Below are 23,016 nucleotides of genomic sequence, written 5' to 3' on the forward strand. Positions count from 1 at the left end.
AAAAGGTATACAGTGATTTTCCTATGCAGAAAATATATTTCTTGTACTCATGACAGTGAATATGGTATATGCAACCTGAGCTGAATTCTCGCTCACCCAGCTCCAGGGGAGCTCTGTATAAGTATGGTCACTGGACAAGCCATGGGTGCTGCATGCCCCATTGTTTTACATCAACAGTCCGTCTTAAGGTGCATACACACTGTACAATTTTTTTGACCAGTTTCCCTTGAACTCAGTGTCCTGGACGAAAGACGAAAGATCTAGCTACAGTTTATAGGCTATTTTTGAAAGATATCCAAATTGAGCTGCATGCACAGTTGATGTACAACCTTGACGAATAACTGGCGGGTATGGGTATCATCATTCGTCGCATTCACACAGAGATTTTGACCAATTTCATTCAGAATGGCCGAAATTGGTCAAAAAATTGTACAGTGTGTATGCACCTTAACTTCCATTCTGTGTTCCAAATCTAACAGGCTGTGTTTTACTGGTGTCCTAGCGCAATGTTAAAAGATACAACCTCTAGATTTATGGCAATAACTTTCAAGGCAAAACCAGATTATTTTGTGACCCTGAAGTTTAGTGGCTGTATTGTGTTTGGGCCAGGAGATTGGAATGTGTATAATCTGCATGTTCTTCTTTGGATTCGATCATTTCCTATTTGGAGAACTAGTTAAACTGAATTAACCAAGAGTGAACATTCCACCGACACAGGAAAAGCTTTGGAGATTGTGAATTAGCTGAACAGGTTTTTATTTATTTTTTACATAATATGTGAAGTTGCCCATTTTGAAGACAGGATAAATATTTATGAGTATCAGAATGTGAACTCCCAGTGCCCTGTGCTTTGAAACTTTCCATGACATAATCACAAAGCAGGACATGCCAGAATTAAGGACATGGCGCTGAATGATCACATGAGCCGAGGGTCACTGGAGCGGAGGGTCAATGGAGCTCCTGCCAACACTGACATTTAATTTAAATATTAGGTAAGGTATACTAGAAGCAATGGATGGAGATACAGTAGGAGCAGCTTTATTACAGATAGGTATCTCTGGCATGTCTATTAGTAACTGTGCTATACCTTCCGCACTGGAAAGAAACCATTTATAAATTAACATCACAATATCTCATCTCCAAACTGGTTATTAGAATGGAACAAAATAAAATACATCCAATGTATGTAACTTGCAATTACAATGGTTGGAAGGTGCTACCGTGGGTAATGTAATCATTAAAAAATCATAGATATTTTTCCTATATAATAACAACAACTGAGGGGTAAATGTATGCAGCTTGGAGAAGTGCTATCCATCCCCATAAAGAACGTTATGTGCAGGTGATATTTTGAGCCAGCCAATCAGCTACAATATGTAAATTGACAGTTTGGAACTGATTGGCTGGAGCATTATTACCTGCACATAACGTTCTTTATGGGAAAAGATACCGCTTCTCCAAGCCTCACATATTTACCCCTAAATTACTAAAAAGCGCTATATTGAAAAAATATTTTCTAATGATTTTTGCTTAAAATATTGGCCATGATTCAGGTTCACTCGGAACGGGGCGAATTCAATCCCGTTCCGATGTTTGGGGGTCTGCGCATGCGCGAGCGTGTATTTGCGCATGTGCAGATCCCGGCAAAAAACTACTTCGGTGAGTTACATTCTCACAGGGCCATTTTTTGCGGGAAGGGCGGGCCGGGAACGACACAGCACTGGACCATGGGAATGCCCAGCGGTTTATGGGCGTCCCCATGAGAACTTTGGGCATTCCCATGGATACGCAGGATAGGCCAGGGGCGGGCGCTGACATCACAGGATGCCCCATCTTTGTCCAGGTGCATGCAAATAAAAGTCAGTTTTCACCGACTTCTATTTACGAAGGCAGGAGAAATCATTTGATGGTCGGCGACCATCATATGATTTCTCCTGCTAGCGAAGGCAAGCGGGGGGATGTATTATCATACACATCCCCTCGCATGGTACCGAGGGGATTCGGAAGTGGGGGGGCAGAGATTCGTCGGGCGGCATCTGAGAGGTTCGGTAAGTGTTCGCAGCTTACCGAGCCAACCTGAGTGAGGGCCATATCCTACAGTCTACTACAAGTAAGATAATGGGCCGGATGTATGGCTTGATTCAGACCTAATCGGTCACCTGAAAAGGAGAAGATGACTGCAAGTAGTTAGCAGCTGCACAGACAGGAAGAAGAAACCCCGCCCTATGTAAATCAGCGGGTGAATTGTGAAAATATCGCTATCTAGTATCCGGCCACACAACCAGTCATGAAACATCAAATGATATTTCCAGTCTGTGCAAAATGTGATAAAGTCTGACCCAGAAACACCCTCCCATAAAACACATGGGTAGGCCAAGGTTTTTTCGAATACTTTCTGGTAATGGCAGGTGTCCACCTCCAAATATCAACTTCCTGTCAGCCAAATTGCGAGGGGATTTCGATGAGATATTTTTGCTATTTTAGTTGCTATTTTGGCTTGCGCATGTGCGGAAAGATCCGTACGCATGCACAGTCATTCGATAATGGAACTGATTGCGATTTTAGACATCAGCGATCAAGTCTGAATCAGGCCCGCTATGCGGTGCGAAATAGGGGGCCTTACGAGAGGTCACTCGTTTTTGGGGTATTTACAAGGTTTTGTTTTTGCCTTGTAAATGACTGCCCCTTTTAAACAAAACTGAGTTTCCCGGCATCCAGCATGGTTGCCAGACTTGCACCACGTTACATTCGGCCCAACCGCTGTATTTCGCCGTAATTGACCTGTTAATTAATTTCAATAAGCTAGTAATATAAATTCTAGAAATTGAGTTATGATTAAGTGATAATTAACCAAACAATAGATATAACTTTTTCTAATTCACCAAGAACTACAAAACTCACATTATTTTGAGATCTATGGGGTGGATTTAACTAGGGATATCCTTGTTAATGATAAATGGTGCACCAGCCAATCAGTTCCACCTTTTACAAAAATATTATTTGTTGTTAAATATATCCCTCTATCTATCTATCTATCTAATATATGCTTAAGCGTGGATATCCTTAAAACCATCAGTGGGTCTCAATCACTATTTTTTTTATAAAAAATTGGGTTTATAGAAGTGATATGTTGCACAAAGCAACTAATTAGATTAGAGCTATTTTTTTTATAGAAGGCGCTAGATAAATTCATTTTTTTATTATTTTGAAACAGTTTCTTATACATCGCACACATATTCCGCAGCGCTTTCAGAGAATATTTGAACATTCACATCAGTCCCTGCCCCAGTGGAGCTTACATTCTATATTCCATACCACATGTACATGCACACACAGACATTCTAGGGTTAAATTTGTTTGGAGCCAATTAGCCTACCAGTGTATTTTTGGATTGTGGGAGGAAACCAGAGTACCCGGAGTAAACCCACGCAAGCACGGGGAGAATATACAAACTCCCCACAATTAAACCCATGACCTCAGTGCTGTTAGGCAGTAATGCTAACTATTACACCATCCGTGCTGCCCCCAAAAAATGATAAGTGTAATCTGATTGGTTGCTATATGCAACACCTCCATTTCTATAAACCTGCAATTTAGTAAATAGGGTGACTTGAGGACCAGTTTTGAGAACATTGATGTATAGTATACTAAGCCTCAGTACCCCAAATGAACCTTAACAACAAAGGCATGTAAAACATCAACCACAAATACATACACTTAAATGGAAGGGACAACACCAAAATGATTTCCATGGCTACTAGTCTGTTTGAATGCCTCCAGAGGCAGTTATACTCTTTTGCCAGCTTGTTCCACTAATTCTGTCATCCTAGAACTCCAATCTCTTGTTTTCTACTCAGAATCCTTCTTCAAGGCAATCCTCTTGCGAGTCATCCATTCTTCACTGCCCCTCTGCTATCTTCAATTCCTTTACTTCATCTCTTTTCCTCCAAAATGGATTTCATCAAAAAATTACATCCCATGGCTCTTACCTCACTGTCAACCTTCCTCCTATGCCACTTGAGATTAACCTTTATTCTCCTCTCATTCTTTACACCTGACCTCTTAGCAACACTGTACAACTCGTCAACATATCCTTATCCTCTGACCACTTCAAGCAAATTCTGGCTTTCTCAAATCTGAAGAAACCCTCACCATACCCATTCCAATTACCATAATATCTCGCTCTACCTCCGTGCGGTGGTGTACAACAGTCTCACCATCGTAAAAGACAACACTATCTTCTTCCTCTACACCAGGGCTATTTTTCAGCAGGCTTCAGCAGGAACTGAGGCAATTATTCTAGTTTTGTTTTTTGACAAAAGATTTCAAAACAAATTTGAAGCTGTTTTCACTACTACACCCATAGTGTTACTGAGCTCAGTTTGAAAAAATAGAAATACACAACAAAACCCTGTGACCAGCACAGGGACAGGCTGCCGCTAACCCTGGGGTCTGGCAAACCCTCCTGTGCTGGTAATTGCAACAATGCAGAAGATGACAAGGATAAAGATTGAAAAACCTGCAGAGGGGTGCCACCTGACTTATCTGAATGATGGTAAAGAGCAGACACAGGCGGGGCTATTCTGCAGCAGACAGGCTTGAAGGTTGCTGGCAGGGACCGGGAACATACTGGACTGGACCAAGCACAGGCTGCTGCAGAGGAGGACTGTAAGGGCAGCTATATACGCTCTGTTTTGCCGGTCCGTTTTGTACTTTTAAAGTACACATCGTATGGGATCACATGCCATGTGTATGCAATGCGATCCAATACGATGTAAATCTAGTACAAAAAGTATGTGCAGCACATACTTTTTGTTCTGTACTATGAAATGCACGGGAACGCGCATCGCACAGTACAAAGCGGAGCCGCCGCAAAACGGAGCGTGTATGGCCTCCTTAAGACTGCCTTCTGACACAGACACACATGTGAGATAATTACTGCGAGTATCTTCAATCGCATACAAGCCAGAATAAAAAAAAGAAAAAAAACTTATTGAAAACAAGGATTGTAAAACTCCCACTAATAAAAAATTACAGCAAAGTGATAAGGTAATAATGTTTTTTGTATTGTGAAGTTATGGAAATTGTGAATTTTCAATGTGCTTATCTCACCTCCAGCTTGACAAAAAACGGAGGTATTGTGTATATAACTATGGGAGATGAAGGTACTTTCCTAGGTTATAAAATGGTTGCTGGGGGATATAGACTACTGAAAAAATATGCAATCATTACAAGGATATTACACCTGGCTTACAGTATCATTTTAGTAATAGTTCCAATAATGTCACGTAAGGCCTAAACATTGTAAACTATTCTATTTTTAGACTATTGTAATAGTGAGGAAATACAGGCGTTTCAAAAACTTGTTGAGCAAGATCCATCTTCAAAGGATTTCTCAGTAAAATAAATATTTCAAAAAATAAAGATAATGGAAACAGATAAGCTAGGTAACAGTAATTATATAGTAATTTTAGATATTTAGACAAATTCCTGTATTCACATTAGGTATGAAGGAAACAGCCTTCTGGTGGCGCTTAAATAAATTCTTTACAAACACCCCCCCCCCCCCCCCAAAAAAAAAAAACCACGGAAACCACACTAAAGTGCTCTATATAAAACATGACAAAATGTCTACAATACAAGAAACCAAAATTGTGCATTGTATGCATTATTATTGTGCATTGTGCATTGCATGCATTATTAAAATAAGTAATTGCGCTCAGTGAAAAAAATATGCGGGGCCCGGGTATCCTTAACTTTATAAAGTTGGGGTCCTACTCAACTGTTTCTGGGTCCCATCACATTTTATGCTTTCGAGCAACCCAATGCATGTCGACCTTGATAAGATCGACCTAATGGCCATATCCCATTTGGAACTGGGGCTGCTGCAGCAGCGGCAGCTTGGGACCATGTTCATGGTAAAATGCTGAGGTGTGAGGAGCTGCTGTGTTACAAGTTTATCAGGAACACCTCTATTATTGGAAATAAGCACCTTCTCGCCCCTCCCCTGTGTATTATGTGTTGGGTATCTCTGGGCTGTATATGCATAGTAATATATATCTAAAAAAATATATATACTGTATTTTCCCTTTTTAGAAAGAAGGAATTATATATACGGAGTTATGGTAGACTTACCATGGTTAACTCCTTTTCCTCGAAGTCCACAGTGTCCACAGGAGTCACATTGGGGTTGCTGGTAGGTTGTGTCCGGAGCACCAACAGTTAAACTTTTAGTCCCAGGATGCTCCGGTCCACCCTCCACACACCCCGCCCCCTGACCTCAGGCATCTAGTTTTGTAAGTAAGCCAAAGGCAGGAGCCGGAAATGCAGAAGGAAGACCGAATGATTCAAGAACACATTCTCACACACAGACAGGAAATGTACAATTGAGAATAAGTGAACCCAAAAGGCCAGGTGCGTTCAGGGTGGGCGTCCTGTGGACACTGTGGACTTCGAGGAAAAGGAGTTAACCATGGTAAGTCTACCATAACTCCGTATTTCCTCTGCAGAGTCCACAGTGCTCCACAGGAGTCACATTGGGGATGTCCCAAAGCAGTTATTTAAGGGAGGGAACCCCCTGAGTCGAGAGAAGAACTCTGCGCCCAAAGGAAGCATCCTGAGAAGCAAAGGCATCAAAAGCATAAAACTTAAGGAAGGTATTGATTGATGACCAGGTGGCAGCTTTGCAGAGTTGTTCTGCTGACGCTCCACGATGTGCTGCCCATGATGGCCCTACTGATCTTGTAGAATGGGCCAAAATGGAATTTGGAATTGGAATCTTTGCCTTTGAATAGGCTTCAGAGATTGTCATGCGAAGCCATCGAGCCAGCGTTTGTTTTGTAGCTGGCCATCCGCGCTTGTGGAAACCAAAAAGTACGAACAGAGTATCTGTACGTCTAATAGACTTTGTGCGCTCTACATAAATTTTGAGAGCCCGTACCACATCCAAAGAGGCTTCTCCAGGAGAGATGCTGGATGAGAGAAAGGCTGGAACAACAATTTCCTCATTGAGGTGACACCACTTTAGGAAGATATCCATTTTTTCGCAAGACCGCCCTATTATGATGAAAAATCAAAAAGGGTGACCGGCATGATAGAGCACTTAGATCAGAAACTCTACGTGCTGAAGCAATAGCTAGAAGAAACAGTGGGCGGTATTCAATGAGCCTGATTCGCCATGTTTTTATGCTGTTTGGCGAATTTTGACAAAAACGGTGAATCACCCTATTCAATGACCACATGGTGAATACATTTGAAGGTTTTTTTAGCCGTGATTCACCGAGTAGCAATCGCTATCTTTTTATGGAGAAGTGGAATGTGAACTTTTAAAATAAAGCGTTTTGTTTTTTACCTTTGGTGTAAAAATATCAGGAATTTTATTCTGAGGAGGGGCATGCTACTTTTATTCATGTGCTGTAAGCACATGAAGATATATTTAATTTAAAAAAAAAATATTTTTTTTTTTTACACAGCAGCCAGCAGGGGGCGCCGGAGCCGAGCCGCTCATTACATATTCATATATTCACTGCACCCGATCGTTACGATCGGGTATAGTGAATATACACTCCCCTGCTGGCACCCCCGGGGGGCAGCCTGTGCTGCCTGGCACCCGGGGAGCCCACCTGCCCCCCACAAACGTTCAGGGGCAGGCAGAGAGACTTCCATCTCTCTGCCTGGCACCCTGCTCAGGCTCCCTGCGGCATTCGCCGCAGGAGCTCATATTCGCCTGTCAGGGGCAGCGAGCCCCTGACACGTTGAATACCGGAGCCCGCTGGCTCCGGAACGTGGCGAATGTGCAGCGAATCCTAAAAAGGATTCGCTGCACCTCGCAGGTATTCACATTGAATACCGCCCAATGTCTTAACAGTTAACCATTTAATATCCATGCTCTGCAAAGGCTCAAACGGAGGACCTTGCAATGCTTTTAGAACTACATTGAGATCCCATGGAGCAACAGGAGGGACAAACGGAGGTTGAATGCGCAGTACTGCCTGCATGAAAGTGCGTATATCTGGTAAACAAGCAATTTTTCGTTGAAACCAGACAGACAAAGCTGACACTTAAACTTTAAGAGAGGCTAAACGTAAGCCTAAATCAAAGCCAGACTGAAGAAACTCTAGAACTCTGGACACTTTGAACACTTGATTATTATAGGCATGAGCAGTGCACCACTGAAAGTATGCATGCCATACTCTATAATATATGCGAGAAGAAACTGGTTTTCTTGCCTTAATTAAGGTTTGAACCACTGCAGGAGAGAAACCTTTAGCAGCTAGGACGGATGACTCAAGAGCCATGCCGTCAAAGAGAGTCGAGCTAGATCTGGGTGTAGACAGGGCCCCTGAGATAGTAAGTCCGGCCATAGAGGTAGTGGACACGGATCTTCTACTGCAAGTGTCAGTAGATCTGCGTACCAATGGCGCCTGGGCCATGCTGGTGCAATGAGAATTAGTAGTCCTCCTTCCTGTTTGAACTTGCGCAGAACTCTTGGTATTAGGGAGAATGGAGGGAAAAGGTATGGCAAGCGAAAGGTCCACTGTATCGCCAGAGCGTCGACAAATGTCGCTAGTGGGTCTCTTGTCCTTGCTACAAATGTGGGTAGCTTTGTGTTGTGCCGTGAGGCCATGAGGTCTACGTCTGGTAGACCCCATTTGTTCACCAACAGCTGAAAGACTTGCTGATGAAGAGCCCATTCCCCGGCATGAACGTCGTTCCTGCTGAGGAAGTCTGCTTCCCAGTTGAGGACTCCTGGGATGAATATCGCAGAGATGGCTGGATGATGTAGCTCGGCCCAATGCAGTATGTGCGTGACCTCTGCCATCGCCCTTAGACTGAGAGTTCCGCCTTGGTGATTTAAGTAGGCCACCGCGGTGGCGTTGTCTGACTGAATTTGTACTGGAAAGTCTTGCAGATATTTTTGTGCCAACATGAGAGCTTTGAGAACAGCCCGAAGTTCTAACACGTTGATTGGTAGGGTGCTTTCCTCCTGTGTCCAACGGCCCTGAAAGGTATGCTGACCCGTCACTGCTCCCCATCCGCGGAGACTTGCATCCGTGGTGTGAAGTTTCCAATTGGAAAGCCAGAACAGGTGACCCTTGTCGAGAATGGCCGGGTGTAGCCACCACAACAGGTTTTTCCGAACTGCTGGTGTTAGGACAATTGTTTGAATTTTTATCAAATGTTGTTGTCCCTTCCACTTGGATAGTATGAGGCGCTGAAGAGGGCGAGAGTGGAACGGAGCATATTCCACCATATCGAATGTCGATACCATGGACCCTAGAACCTGCATTGCTGAGTACACTGACACTCGTGGCTTGCTTAACAACAGCCGAATTCGCTGTTGAACTTTGGCAATTTCGTCCGGGGGTAGAAAAATCTTCTGTACCCTGGCATCTAACAAAGCTCCGAGATGCAGCATCCGTTGACAAGGATGTAGAGACGATTTTTTGAGATTGATCACCCAACCATGATCCTGTAGAAAGGTGATAGTAGTTTGAAGATGAAGGAGCAATGTTTCTGGGGACTGAGCTAGAATGAGCAGGTTGTCTAAATAAGCCATTATTCGAATGCCCTGGCGGCAAAGTTGAGCTGCCATAACTGCCATAACTTGTGAACCGAGCACTCTCGGTGCTGTAGGGAGGCCAAATCGTAGAGCCTGGAACTAAAAATGGTTGTGCATAATAGCAAACCGAAGAAACTGTTGATGAGCCGGCGCTATAGGGACATGCAGGTAGGCATCTTGTAGATCTAGAGAGACCATAAAATCCCCAGGCTCCAAGGCCAGGATTATGGATACCCTTGAGAGACAATGTCTAGTACCCATGCATCTGTGGTGGATTGGCACCAAACATTTGCAAATTGAAGTAGACGGCCTCCTACCTTGAAAGCCCCCAAGGTGGGGCCCGCAGCTTCAGGCTGAGGCTTTATCTGCAGGCTTCTGCGGCGGACACCGAGCTGCCCAAGATTGTTTTGGCTTTGATTTGGAACCTTTATTAGGTGCTTGTTGCCTTGGAAACGATTGTCCCTTGGCTTTTCCCTGCATACGGAAGGGCCGAAAGGACTGGTGCGCTTTAAGTATAGTAGCAGAAGGCAAGAATGCAGACTTAGAGGCCGCTATGGTAGCCACAATTTTATCTAACTCTGTGCCAAATAGAAGCTCTCCAGCGAAAGGTAAGTCTTCTAGTGCTTTCTTGGAATTGGTGTCCGCTTTCCAAGAGCGTAACCAGAGTGTTCGCCGTGCTACAATTGATGTAGCAGATGCCTTAGAAGCTAATTGTATAACATCAGCAGCCGCCTCACTCAGGTAGGCAGCAGCATGTTTAATGTCCATGACATAAGACAGCTGTTCTTCAGAAGCATTAATGTTTTCTAAAGCCTTGGCCCAAGCGTCAATAGCCAGGGCAACCCAAGCTATTGCTAACGCTGGCCTAGTAACTGCTACTGAGAGGGAAAAAATGGTCTTAAGACTAGTTTCTAGTTTTCTGTCGGTAGCATCTTTTAAAGAAGATGCAGATGGAATTGGTAATGTGGACGCACGGACTAAGTGTGCGACATGAGCATCAACAGAAGGCAGCACTTCCCACTTAGTGCATTCTGTGCCCTGCAGAGGATAAAAGGAGGCTAATTTTTTAGGGACTGCAAACCTCCTGCTAGGAGTTTTCCATGCTTCTTGGCGTAACTCATTAAAATCCTCAGATGGTGGGAATTCTGGGGTAGATTTATTACTAGGCGATCAGGGGAATCTGCGCTATCCCCGTGCGCTATAGCAGTGATCTATCACACCCGCCGAGCGTTTACCCCAGCCTCCTGCCAGATTTATGAACGGTCAGCATCGCTGACCGTTCCGCCGCCTGCAGCTGTCAACTTCGCCAGCTGCAGGCGGCGATGCCCTATACCTAACAGCAGGGACAGCGCTGTCCCTGCTGCTGGCGCTGAGCAGCGCTGGGATCTCGCGAGACTAGCGAGATCCCACGCATGCGCAGTGAGCCGGCCGGGGGGGAGGAGACGGCGCATCAGTATTAACTGATGCGCTGTCTCCAGGAGGGACATCGCCGGAGGGGGGAGTTAGCGCTCCCCCACTCCGGCGGCAAGATCTTAATAGATCTTGTCGGTGTCCCCTCCTGCTTCGCCTCGCTAATGAGGCGAAGCTAGAACTGCTATAGCGGCGCGATAGGCGCCGCTATAATAAATCTACCCCTCAGTTCTAACCGATTTTTTACGCTTAAACAAAGGCGTCTTATTTTTAGGAGCTGCCGGCATGTCATGAATGTTTAATATGTTACGAACCGCCTGCACTAAGGCTGGTACGTCCACTTCTACCGAAGAATCTTGTTCTTCAGAATGAGTCTCCTGTGAACCATCATCTGCCTCCTCATCAGACTGAGAAAGTTGTACAATAGGGGCCACTCTTTTTTTCACTCTGGGTACAGATTGAACCTCAGACTGTGCTGCACACAAAATTTGAGGAATATTCTGCTGGAGCATAGGTGGTACATGCAAATGGGAAGGAATTCCCAAAAAAAGCTGAGGCGGCGGAGCCGCTAAACGGTCAGCAATATGGGCCAATACTTCCGTAAAAGAAGCCACCCACTGTGGTTGTTGCGTAGTAGTGACTGGGACAGGCAATGAGTGGATAGGAGGCACATAACAATTAAGGCATAGGCCATCCTGTATAAGGTCCTGTGCAGACAGACCTGCCGAGCAGGATTTACAGATGTTAAGCACATGGACTTCAGATGCCTTAGCGTCTCTGGACATCTCCCTAGAGAGCTAAAAACCCAAACTGCACTGTGACACCTTCACAAACAATATGTACTGTGAGATACCGTAATAACCCTATAGCACTATTAGGCCGGGTAGGTATATAGGTTACAGATATAAGACAGAAAACAGTCAGATATACAGTACTAGCATACAGTCACATACAATGCAGTAATCTACAGATACACACTGCCAACTACTCAGACCACAGAGGCTGGTAGGATGTGTGCTTTGTACAACCTGATCCAGGGGGAAAGGAGTACAGGAGACTGGACCCAGCGCTTCCACGGAACTGCTGCACGTGTACAGCGTGTGCAGAGTAACCTATGTGGGAGGAGGGGTCAGAGATAAGCAGCCCAGGTCATTTAGCCCTTTGTGGAGTAATGTTCTGGGCTGGGGGGAAAGGGCTACAGGGGGGAGAGCTCACCTTCCCCCTGTGCTGCATTTAACCCCCGGGATGCTGGCCTATTGTAATAACTGTAAGGGCTAACTACAGCCCCCCAGCCAGCCTTTATCACCCGGTGGTCTAGTGGAGCACGCGAGGCAGCCCCGGTGCTGCACTTCAGCTCCCTCCGGCTGGTCTCCACAGCCGGAGGGCAGGACTACTGAAGCGCTGCTTTCCGCAAACGGAGAGGCGCTTACCTGCATCCCCGGTCCCCGGCTGTAGTCAGGGCGCTGAAGCGGGTCCCTGCTAGCCGAGTCCTCTGCTGGCGCCCACCGGAAGCACCAGCGCGAGCACTGGTGTTGCGGCGCCGGCGGGGGTAGTATGAGCGGGTTGCGTAAGCGGCTATAACCGCTGCGCCTGCCGCGCTCATAAGTGAAAAAAAAAAAAAAAAGTTTTCAGCTGCAAAGGCAGCCCTGTAATATGGTGTCCGGCTCCGGCCGCACAAACGAAAAAACTAGATGCCTGAGGTCAAGGGGCGGGGTGTGTGGAGGGTGGACCGGAGCGTCCTGGGACTAAAAGTTTAACTGTTGGTGCTCCGGACACAACCTACCAGCAACCCCAATGTGACTCCTGTGGAGCACTGTGGACTCTGCAGAGGAAATATTCAACTACTCCTCACTGCTGAGGTGAAGTACCAACAGTGACCACTAGAGGCCAGTCGATGGACCAAATTACTGCTTAATACAGTGTTTCCCAATCTTTGTGCAGTGGCAGAAGTGCCCAGGGTTGGTGGTCAAGGACCAATTCAAATAATTTATGATCAATGTAATAGGCAAAACCAGTACTTGTGGCTGCCAATCATAATTTATGTGGATAAACAGAAGGGAATCCTGTCCCTCACCACATAACTGTGTATTAACACAATATATTCAATTTAATATTTTTTTCTAAAGTACTCAATAAGAAACTTTTGGCCTAGCGGTGCCACTAAAAAATTTCTGATGCTCTAGGGTGCTGTGATTCAAAAAAGTTTGGGAACCACTGGCTTAACAGAAATTGAAAGCAAAATGATTTGTTTCAAATGTGCTGGATATGGAGAGCGGGAGCTGTGAAGACAGAGATTGCCTTGCTTGGGGGGGTGTGAAAGGCTTATTGCCTTGGCTTTAGAATACCTGTGGGAAGGCAAGTTGACTTTGAAGCGGCAATGGAAGCAACTATTTTGTCAAATTCTGGACCGAAAAGTGCAGACCCAGAAAATGGCAGGGCTTCTAAAGCTTTTTTTGAGTCATCATCTGCTATCCAGGATCTCAACCAAGGCTCGTCTTGCTGCTACTGAGACAGCTGATATCTTAGATGCAAAAACACCTGCATCTAGGACGTCCTCGATGAGGTAGCTGCTTGCCTCCCCAATATTGTCCACTAGGGACAATAAGTCTGCTCTACGCGTACCTGACTGCAGGCCTTCTGATAAAGCATCAGCCCAGCGACTGATAGCCATATTAGTACAAGCTGCTGCATAAGCTGGTTGAATGGCAGCTCCTGCATTAGTGCAAATGAATTTTAGAAATCTATCTAATTTTTTATACACTGGGTCGTTATAGGTACCGCTGCCAGGCCTCCGGTGACACCCCCCCACGACCGGCGGTGTGAGCCACATCACTCGATTCCCCTTTGACACTTCTACCTCAGCCACAGCTCCTCCTAAGTGCGGGGAGGTGACTGGTGTGAGCGGCCATAAGGTCAGTCCACCAGTCGCTGGGAGAAGTGCGGAGGCTGTCAGCTGCAGTGCTGGGGCCACGATGCTGACAGCATGAATTAAAATAAAAACTGAAAAAAACTAAAATAAGTAAATTAAGGCTGAAACAGCCCTCTCCTATACACGGCGCCTTGTTCCTCAGAGCACCAAGGGGAAAAAAATGGTCTCTGAGGACAGGAAGGGGTTTTAAGGTGGGGTGGAGCTACAGGCTGCACTGTCCCAAAGACGTTTCACCTCCTTAGTGCCCTGGAATACACACTACTTCAGCATTTACCACTGGCCGTTCGAAAAAAATAAGTGCTCATTGGTTTTTACTCTAATGGGCAGGATGCTGTGGGCCAATCACATGGAGGAATATGTATACTCCACATTCAGTCATTGTGACACCTTCGTACGGCCCACAAAATCATAGATGCCACTTAATGGGTGTCTGAAGTGCAACCTTGGTCTTTTTCCCTGCATCACTACTGGCACAAAAAAAGAGTTGAGTGACTGTTGGATATGCTGCAATACTGCCAGTGGAGAGTTGAGTCATAGCGGGAGCTTCACCACCATTGGTGCACAGGAATAGAGTAAGGCTGGGGCCACACTTAGTGTTTTGGCAGAAAGGAGACTGTACACAGTCTTCTATGCTGCCACCACACATATGTGGCAGGGCCACAGCCACTGGATCCAACCATAGCATTCTGCAGTTGGACAGGATAGCAGGACTACCAGATTTCAATAAGAACACAGGATTCCGCAGAACAGGATAACCCACAATCCAACCTAGCGGGTCCCAATAAAATGCTGTGTGGCCCAAGACTAACCATTGGGGTACCATATCAGGAGGCAGGAGTGACCATATTTTTACAATTTAAACTTTATTATTGAATTTTTAAAGTGCAGCAAAAAAAACCTTCTGAGCCACCGAGTCTTCAAGTGGCTTTTTTGCGCCCGCCGCCATGATAAAGTACCAGCGGTCGAGATTATGATGTCGGTACGGACATCAGGATTGTGACTCGACTATCAGGCTGCCAACATACCACACCCATGACCCCATGTATTACAGTACATCCTATAATAAAGTATATAGAGTAGCAGTAGAACCTCATCCCAATGAGTAAAATACTGGTTCACAATGAATAGCTAGTGCAAAAAGGGTTATGTTGGCTTCATATTTAAGGTGTGAATGTCAATAAATGCATACCTCAGCTGTCTTTGCCCAATGTAGAGGGGTTGCCCCATGTCGTGGATCTTCTGCACGGATCTGGCTGGCGCTGAAGTCTAAGATTGCTTCTGCACATCTAAAAGGGAAGTATAGATTATATTATAAGTTCATAAAAAATGAAACAGTGTGATCTCAGTGAGGAGAGAATCTTCTATGCCATTATTTATAATATTGTTATTAATCATTCCAACTCACCTCATAATGGGCATTATACAGGCTAGAATAGTTGAATCGGCAAGTTTGGCATTGCAATAAAAATCATTTTATATACAGTTTCAGAGCTATGCCCTTTTAAACATGCAGCGGTTGTTATAGTAATGATTATATTGTAGCAGTATATTGATGGGCATTACAAATACGCCTGGTTAATATGTAACACTGAAGTATTCAGTCTTTTGTAATGCCTCTATATGAATGATGGGTTTACCTTACCCTTTCATTGAGTATTTCATAGCTGTGTGAATGGGGTAGCCATCCTTTCCCAAGATATCGCAGTGAGCATGGCAGCGCAGAAGGGCAAGCACTGACTCAGCCTTGCCCATGCGGCACGCCACATGCAACGGAGACTCCCTGGTGTTGCTCAGATGGTTAATACCAATGGATGGCACCGAACACAGGATCTAGAAGTAAGTAAAAGGGTGTAGAAAATAAAACAACAAGCGAGAAGCTTAGTGAGTGGCACAAAAGGTACAAAGTGGGTGGTGGGCATATAGTCAAGTGTGTTGGCAGGAAAATATATGGATGGAACAGTCAGTAAGTAAAAGAGCAAGCACAATACTGCACACAAGTAGTAACCTCTATAACACTGGGGTTGTTCTGACGGGCTGCGTAGTGGAACACGGTCTCTCCATTAGAGTCAGCAATGTCCTGCTTAGCATGGCACTTCTCTACAAGCTCCTGTATACACTCAATATCTCCTTTCTTGCAGGCCAGGTGTAGTGGGGTACAGCCTCCATCACATTCTGTGCTGTTCACACTCCTGGAGAATACATAAAGCTGTACTTACTGCAAAACCTGCCAAAGGTGTTGTACATGTGTACATTTATACATACTGTATACTACACACAAGGAGAATTCTCTAAACTGACAAAGTTGATGGGAAGGCTTTAAATTGTATTTTTTTTAAGTGATATAACAGACATTGAAGGAGGGGATCCTTAGGGGGAAACACTGCTTACCTGCAGCCAATATATATTAATATAAGCCGGGAATCCTGACATGGGTCAGCTAAGTATACTGATCTTCTCTCTGCCCCACCCCCCTCCTATATCTCCCTTTCTGTTGCTGCAATCTGACACTATTCCCACCCCCCTAGTGCCAAGATCTAACCCCCCCTGCACACACACTTCCCAGGCGTAGCACTAACCCGCCCCGGTAATGCACTTTATGGAATCCTGTTAGTCGGAATTCCAGTGCCAGCATTCCAATTGATGTCTGGATGCCGGCACTGGTCTTCGAGCAGTAGTTGGGAAGCCAGCGTCGGTATAGTGAAAACCGGAATCCTGAACGCATCCCCATAAGATAACTTAATTCCACATGATTAAAGACCACATGACTTACTGTAGGGTGGAATTGTATTTAAAATGTGAATAATACCTGGTGCAACCTGATTTCTTTCTTCTATTTTCTACTCATTAAGAGGATTGGCACTCCTCTTTTCAGGATAGGCCGTGGCAAACTGAACTTCTTTTAGAAAGATTTTATAAATTTTAAGAACAGTCTGGTGCAAGGGTTACTGTATAAGCACTTATTTTCACGAAGCTTTTATTTTCGCAAGCCCGCCATAATCGCAAAACTGTAAGGCTCGCAAAATATTTTTGCAAAAGGGGTTCTATTTAGGTTCATATAAAATTTGCTAAATTTTCAGCTCGCAAAATCCAAGATGTCTTCATTTTCGTGAAAATTACGGCTCGTGATAATAAGTGCTTATACAGTATATATTTTGTATTTATAATACCCGACACCGCTTGTTAGGAGGTCATCTTATGGCAGGTACAATTGTGCTTCTGGGCCCAGATTGTGCTGTTGTTCGCCAATGTTGAAGTTAGCTAGAGTATACATAGAAGAGAGTTGTAGGCAGGTTATTCTTTTCCCACGACCAGTGCCCTCCAATATGTTTTGGCCAGGGGATATAGGAGGACTTTATGTCAAGCCTAATGCTTTATAATGGTACTCATTAGGCCTACTGCATGTTGGTAATATATAAGCAGTGATTGCAAACAGCACCTGCTAGCCACCCCCCACCCCCGCCCCTGCAGTGCTTTGCATGCATTCCGCCAACAGTCCATTTATGTAAATAGTCACCAGGTCAATGGCTTTTTTTGTTCTAAGCCCATTACGGTGCTCCCTGACATATATAACAGGACTAACAGAAAGGAAAAGATCAGGCAACATGCTCCTCGGCCACTGATCCTGTACTTCTGCCTGTTGGCAGTGGATACTAGGTCAACGAGGGACCATTGCAGATGTGTCACAATGTGGCTTAATGCTTCCTGCAGGCCCCGATGTCTGATTACAGGTATCAGGAAATTGTCAAAGGCCTTTCTGATAGAAGCCAGGCTTAAGCCACGGGGCAACCAGGCTTTTTGTGCTGAGGGACATGCTGCAGCACGAATGCTCAGCACATAGCGGGACACCCAGTCAGCACACTGCGATGTTGTATTACAATTTTTATAATAGGCAAAGCCCCGTGATCTGGGGAAAGCCAGTGCAAGCACTGGATTTCCATGCGGGCAATACAGACGCACGGCACCACGCATCGGCATTGCTGCAGTGCATACACACGGAGAGTTCCACATCGCTTAGAAAAGGGGATGAAATCGCCCTGTGTGTATGCCCCTTTAGAAAAGAAATACACTGGGCACTAGCTGCCAATACTGGCCCGAGAATTGCAGGATAACCGTCAGGTATAAATATGGAAGGTGCCTTCTTTCTAAACAGTAATGGCTCCTGCATGACTCCCAAGACCCCCCTGTATATGATAGGGTGGAAAATAGATTGCTATACTGGCTCGCCAGCATGGATGGCAGCAGATTGTGACGCAGCCCATACTTTGTGTCAGAGACACAAGATCTGTAACCAAGCATATTTAAATGGCACTTATGTATAGTATTGCTCAGGAGTCAGGACCCACCTGCCACTTCTGAAGTTGGTGCCAGTACATCTCTTAAGGTGCCCATACACGGTCCAATGATGCTGTGCTATGCAATGCGTGCTCCCGCGGGCATCCCATTGCACAGCACATTGTCTCTGCAGCCTGTGCTTGTTGAACTAGGTCCAGATCGCATCGCATCATGCGCAAATCGCATGCGATCCGATACGATCTACTTCAAAAACGCACGGGAATTATTGTACCGTGTATGGGCACCTTGACAATAAGAGAAGTGAGGGATATTATTTGGGAGAGAAGACAGAAAAGTGGGCGAATCCATGTTTGGAGATTGATTCCATCTTACTTGTCTGTGTAAGAGGCCAAAACAACAAAGTACAGTATTAGTTATGTAGTAAATATGCCAACTAATCCTGTACAACTGTACATACTCCTGCTTACAAATGAGATGTCATATAAACATATGGATGGAAGTTGACGACTTGGCGAAAAGATGATAAGTTTGGATGATAGACAATTATAAAAGTTTATTTTTTAGAAACAGGACTAAAGTGAAGTTGTCCAACACGCACGCTACAGTGTGCAATTTGGGCAACAATATATCTATTAGTATGGGTTCAACTTTAGGGTCAAGTAAAGTTGTACTAACAATCAACATACCCCATTAGATGAGAAAGTAAATGATATCACTCAGAAGCAGTTGGCAGGACTTTTGGGTTATGGGCCCACGTTCAAAAAATTATATTCAGGCCGCCCTCCTTCACCTCAACCTAAGTTCACAATAACTCATTGCTGGTTTGGGCAGCAGCAGGCCCCTTAGTTGTCATGGGCCCCAGTGCAAAGCACCTGCTGCACCAATGGTAGTTCCTCCTCTTCTCAGAAGGGCCCTTCTGGGCGATAATATTTTATTTTCTCTTATAGCGTGTACACTCAATATAAGTAATGTCGTTATCGCCCCCCTCAACCCCGCCGGCATCAGCAAATGCCATTGCTGGCAATATCGCCGGCTGCACACATCGTCTTGTGTGTACCCGGCTTAACAGTAATTCGATCTTACCTCAGAATTCCATTGTGTTTAAAACATTCTCGAAGACCCATCTCCACTGCTATATGTGCCAAAGACCAGTTTGGATGCGCACGCAGACAGTCTGTAAGTTGTTGGACAGTTTCAAGACGATGTCCCTGTCTTGCAGTCTCATAAAATGGCCGCAGTTTGACTGCATATTCCTGAAATTGCTGTAGAGCTTCTGTCTCTGAATCCAGCTGGAACAAACTGAGAGAAAATCATCAGAATGACATAAAAAAACAGAACAGTCTTCCCTTGAATGTGCTTAAATGACTTCCTCTACTACAGGCATGTCCAGATATTGTGAATCTACACATCCCAGCATGCTTTGCAATAGTTTTAACATTCTCTAATAGCAAAACTGTGTCAAATCATGCTGGGATGTGTGGTTTCACATCATCTGAAGGGCCAACGTTGGACATGCCTGCTCTACATCATGTACTGTAGAGTGTATTTAGGAGTCATCTCAGCCCTAAAGAAGAGACTGGCTCAAAACACGTTGGTCCTGGAATTGTTTTCGACTCCTAGCCCTTTGTGATTGATACAAGGATCGTGGAACCATCCCTGAATTGTTTTGGAGCCATTTCAGGGTAGGTTTAGACTACTCTGCTAATCACCTGCTGCTCCTTCATCCACACTTCGGTATGATCCACCCTTTCAAACTATGTATGTATGTATGTATGTATGTATGTATGTATGTATAACTTTTACTTTTCCCACACCAGCACTACCCGCACCTTATGTGCATCCTGATGAAAAGACTTATAGCCTTGAAACATTGATGACGCCATGATGATGCTGTTTGTTTGATTTGGAAACTATAAATATCTTATTACCTCAAACCCGTGAGTGCTGCAAATTTTTATGTGACCAGTCTGAATATGTATACAAAGCACTACGTAACTTGGTGTTAAAAAAAAAAAAAAAAGCGTCGTAGCACTTTGTGTACAGATTCAGACTCAGCCACACACAGATATACAAGTGTCTAATATCAAATGAAGTATGGTGAAGCAGTTTGTTGCATTGTGACTAAAATGCATTCAAGAGAAATAGATTCTCGAGGCAAGTGAAGTGCCTGCCATGCCAAGGGCTGTTTGGAACGACTACAGCAATAGTGTATGAGGACAAATCTCTAACTCAGAGGAGCTTGGAAGAGTATTTCTAGCTAGCATTTATTTAATTTTTTTAAATAAATAGGGGATTGAAAAAAATAGAATCTAACCTGGTATGACAAATAGGCAAATGAAATAGGCAAATGAAAAATAAATTCCAATAACTGAAGTGCAGTCTACCTAAAAACAGGCTATTAACAGCTTATAAGTGGGGGGGGGGAAAAAAGAGTACTTGTGTAATTTCATGGCGGCAGTTAAGTAATCAGCATAGCATCCCTGTCAGAATGAGCATAGTGTTCCCACGGCCAGCTTAGTTAAAAGTAGCGTAGTGTTTCCGCGAGCGTCCCTGTCAGAATTAGCATACTGTAGCTTAGTGTTCCCTCCCGCGGCTGCTTAACGTAGCCAGCATCCCTGTCAGAGCCAGCGTACTGTTCCTGCAACCAGCGTAGTCAGTACGCAGTACATTGTATCAATTATGGCTGCCGACAAATTAACCATTTTTAACCTGCCGCAGACAGAGGAGGAGTCGGTGAATTTCTTGCAGCTTCACCACTTTCTCCCTGAGACCAAGACGTGTCCTAATGGCCATCCAATGTGACTCAATGTGAAGGAGCGGATGTGGCGCTGCCACTTAAGAAGCTGCGGCAAAAAGGTTAAAGTCCGTGCCGCACAGTGGTTTCGTGGATGCTATCTTACGTTCATGACACTCATACGCTTCGTGTTTTGTTGGGTGGAGGAGCTAACCAGCATCACGTTTTGTGAGCGTCATTTCTCCATTTAGAAAAAAACCACTGTGCAGTATAACAACCTTATGCGGGAGGCCTGCACCGTGGACCTAATGTCGCAGCCCCAACGCCAGATTGGCGAACCAGGGAAAATAGTTGAGGTGGATGAGAGCCTCTTTGTACAGAGGAAAAGTCATGTGGGACGCATGCTGCCTCAACAGTGGCTGTTCGGAGGCATTTCCAGAGACACCGGTGAGTGCTTCGTGACACCTGTGGAAAGACGTGACGCCAGCACCCTGATGGCCGCCATCAACAAATACATTGAACCGGGGACGACTATACACTCGGATTGCTGGAGTGCATATAACAAAGAGCAGCTGGAGCAGGCCGGGTACCACCATGCACGGGTGAACCACTGCTACAATTTTGTTGATCCGGACACTGGGGTTCACACCCAAAACATTGAATGCCTTTGGGGATCGTGTAAGTGGCGTAACAACCGTCAAAGGGCCCTGCGCACCAGAATATGGACTCCTACCTACAGGAATTCATTTGGCGAAAGACTGTTGGCGCAGAAAACGCTTTCCATCGTATACTTTTTGCCTTAACTCTGCTCTCACAGGCTGACAAAGCAGACGGCACAGATGCAGACAACTGCATCCACTTCTGCTGCAGTTTCTGTCAATGCAGAATCAGAAGAATAACGGTTTCATTTTTTTCTTTCTTCTTGATAAGAAAGATTTATTACTTTGTTAAGTTGCTTTCTTGTTATTATTATTGTTATTATTATTATCTAAAATCCAGTTAACACATGTCATCATTACTGTCTCAGATGTATGATTTGGCAGGTGTGAATGTGTTCCTGAAACACCCCCACTATCCAGCGTGGCAAACGCATCGAGCCCCGCGAGGGGCCGCGTTACGCGTCCTCCCGACCTTTTCATACCCCCACTATACACGTCGATGGAGTTGATGTTATAAAATGTGGCGAGCGCAGCGAGCCCAAAGTGTGGCGAGCGCAGCAAGCCCAGCAAAGGGACGCGGATTGCTTTACATGTATTCAGTGTCTGCTCGCCACGATTCCGGCTCGGTGGCTCGCTGCGCTAGCCACACTTTATAAAATCAACTCCACGCCGACATGGATAGTGGGGATATGAAAAGGTCGGGAGGATGCGTAACGCGTCCGCTCGCCACGCTTCGGGCTGGCATGGATTGTGTGGGTTTCAAATGGAGGAATTTGCCAGTATGTAACATGGAGCACTGGCAAATGCCTCCTTTATTATGCATGAGACGCACTTGCGTCTGCACCCCCTCTTTGTGCAGGAGACACATGCGCTACCGAACCCCTAACCCTCATGGTAGGGTTGCTATACCCTGCCGCAATAGTTACTCAGACGCAGAAGCGTATCACACGCAGAAGCGTCTCAGACAGATTGAGCGCCTCTCCGCCGCCCCCCCCCCATGATCCCCTCTACGCCGGAGGGGGGATCATGGAGCGCTGGCGCTGTGTGAGGCGCTCACTAGGCTTGCCAGGGATGCTGGGAACAGAGATGCAGTTCCTGGCAACAGTACGGTGAGTAGCTGCCTCACGGGGACACTATGCTGACTACGCAGGGTTGCCACGGAGTCCTACGCTAGGCAGCCGTTGGGCTACGCTGATAACCTAGCTTAGGCTGCCGCCGTGAAACTACACAAGTACCAAAAAAATTAGATTAGATTACTGTAACCAACTACTGATCAGTTTACCATGGATGAAGCATGTTGCTGGTTATAAAGAAAAAAAGCTGCACATCATAACTTCCAGTTTTAATGAAAAAGTTTCCAGACACACCTCAGGCAACTATTTTGGATTCTGACATCAAAACCTGGGAAAATGGAAAAGTGCTCCTGTGG

At 45.2% G+C, this 23,016-nt stretch overlaps 1 protein-coding gene across 4 annotated transcripts in view; it reads right to left on the bottom strand.

The window, feature by feature from the left end:
- Nucleotides 1–23,016, bottom strand: part of PLA2G6 (phospholipase A2 group VI) — a 66,920-nt gene that overhangs the window by 35,239 nt on the left and 8,665 nt on the right. For all 4 annotated transcript variants that reach the window (XM_083156468.1, XM_083156471.1, XM_083156469.1 and 1 more), the window contains exons 3-6: nucleotides 19,278–19,493; nucleotides 15,907–16,090; nucleotides 15,544–15,731; nucleotides 15,091–15,187 (exon numbers count right to left, since the gene is read on the bottom strand). In XM_083156468.1, the coding sequence (XP_083012594.1) occupies nucleotides 15,091–15,187; nucleotides 15,544–15,731; nucleotides 15,907–16,090; nucleotides 19,278–19,493 (685 nt within the window). The remainder of the gene's footprint in view (nucleotides 1–15,090; nucleotides 15,188–15,543; nucleotides 15,732–15,906; nucleotides 16,091–19,277; nucleotides 19,494–23,016) is intronic.

The sequence above is a fragment of the Crinia signifera genome, chromosome 8, assembly GCF_055691185.1.
Source record: "Crinia signifera chromosome 8, ASM5569118v1, whole genome shotgun sequence".
Classification (NCBI taxonomy): domain Eukaryota; kingdom Metazoa; phylum Chordata; class Amphibia; order Anura; family Myobatrachidae; genus Crinia; species Crinia signifera.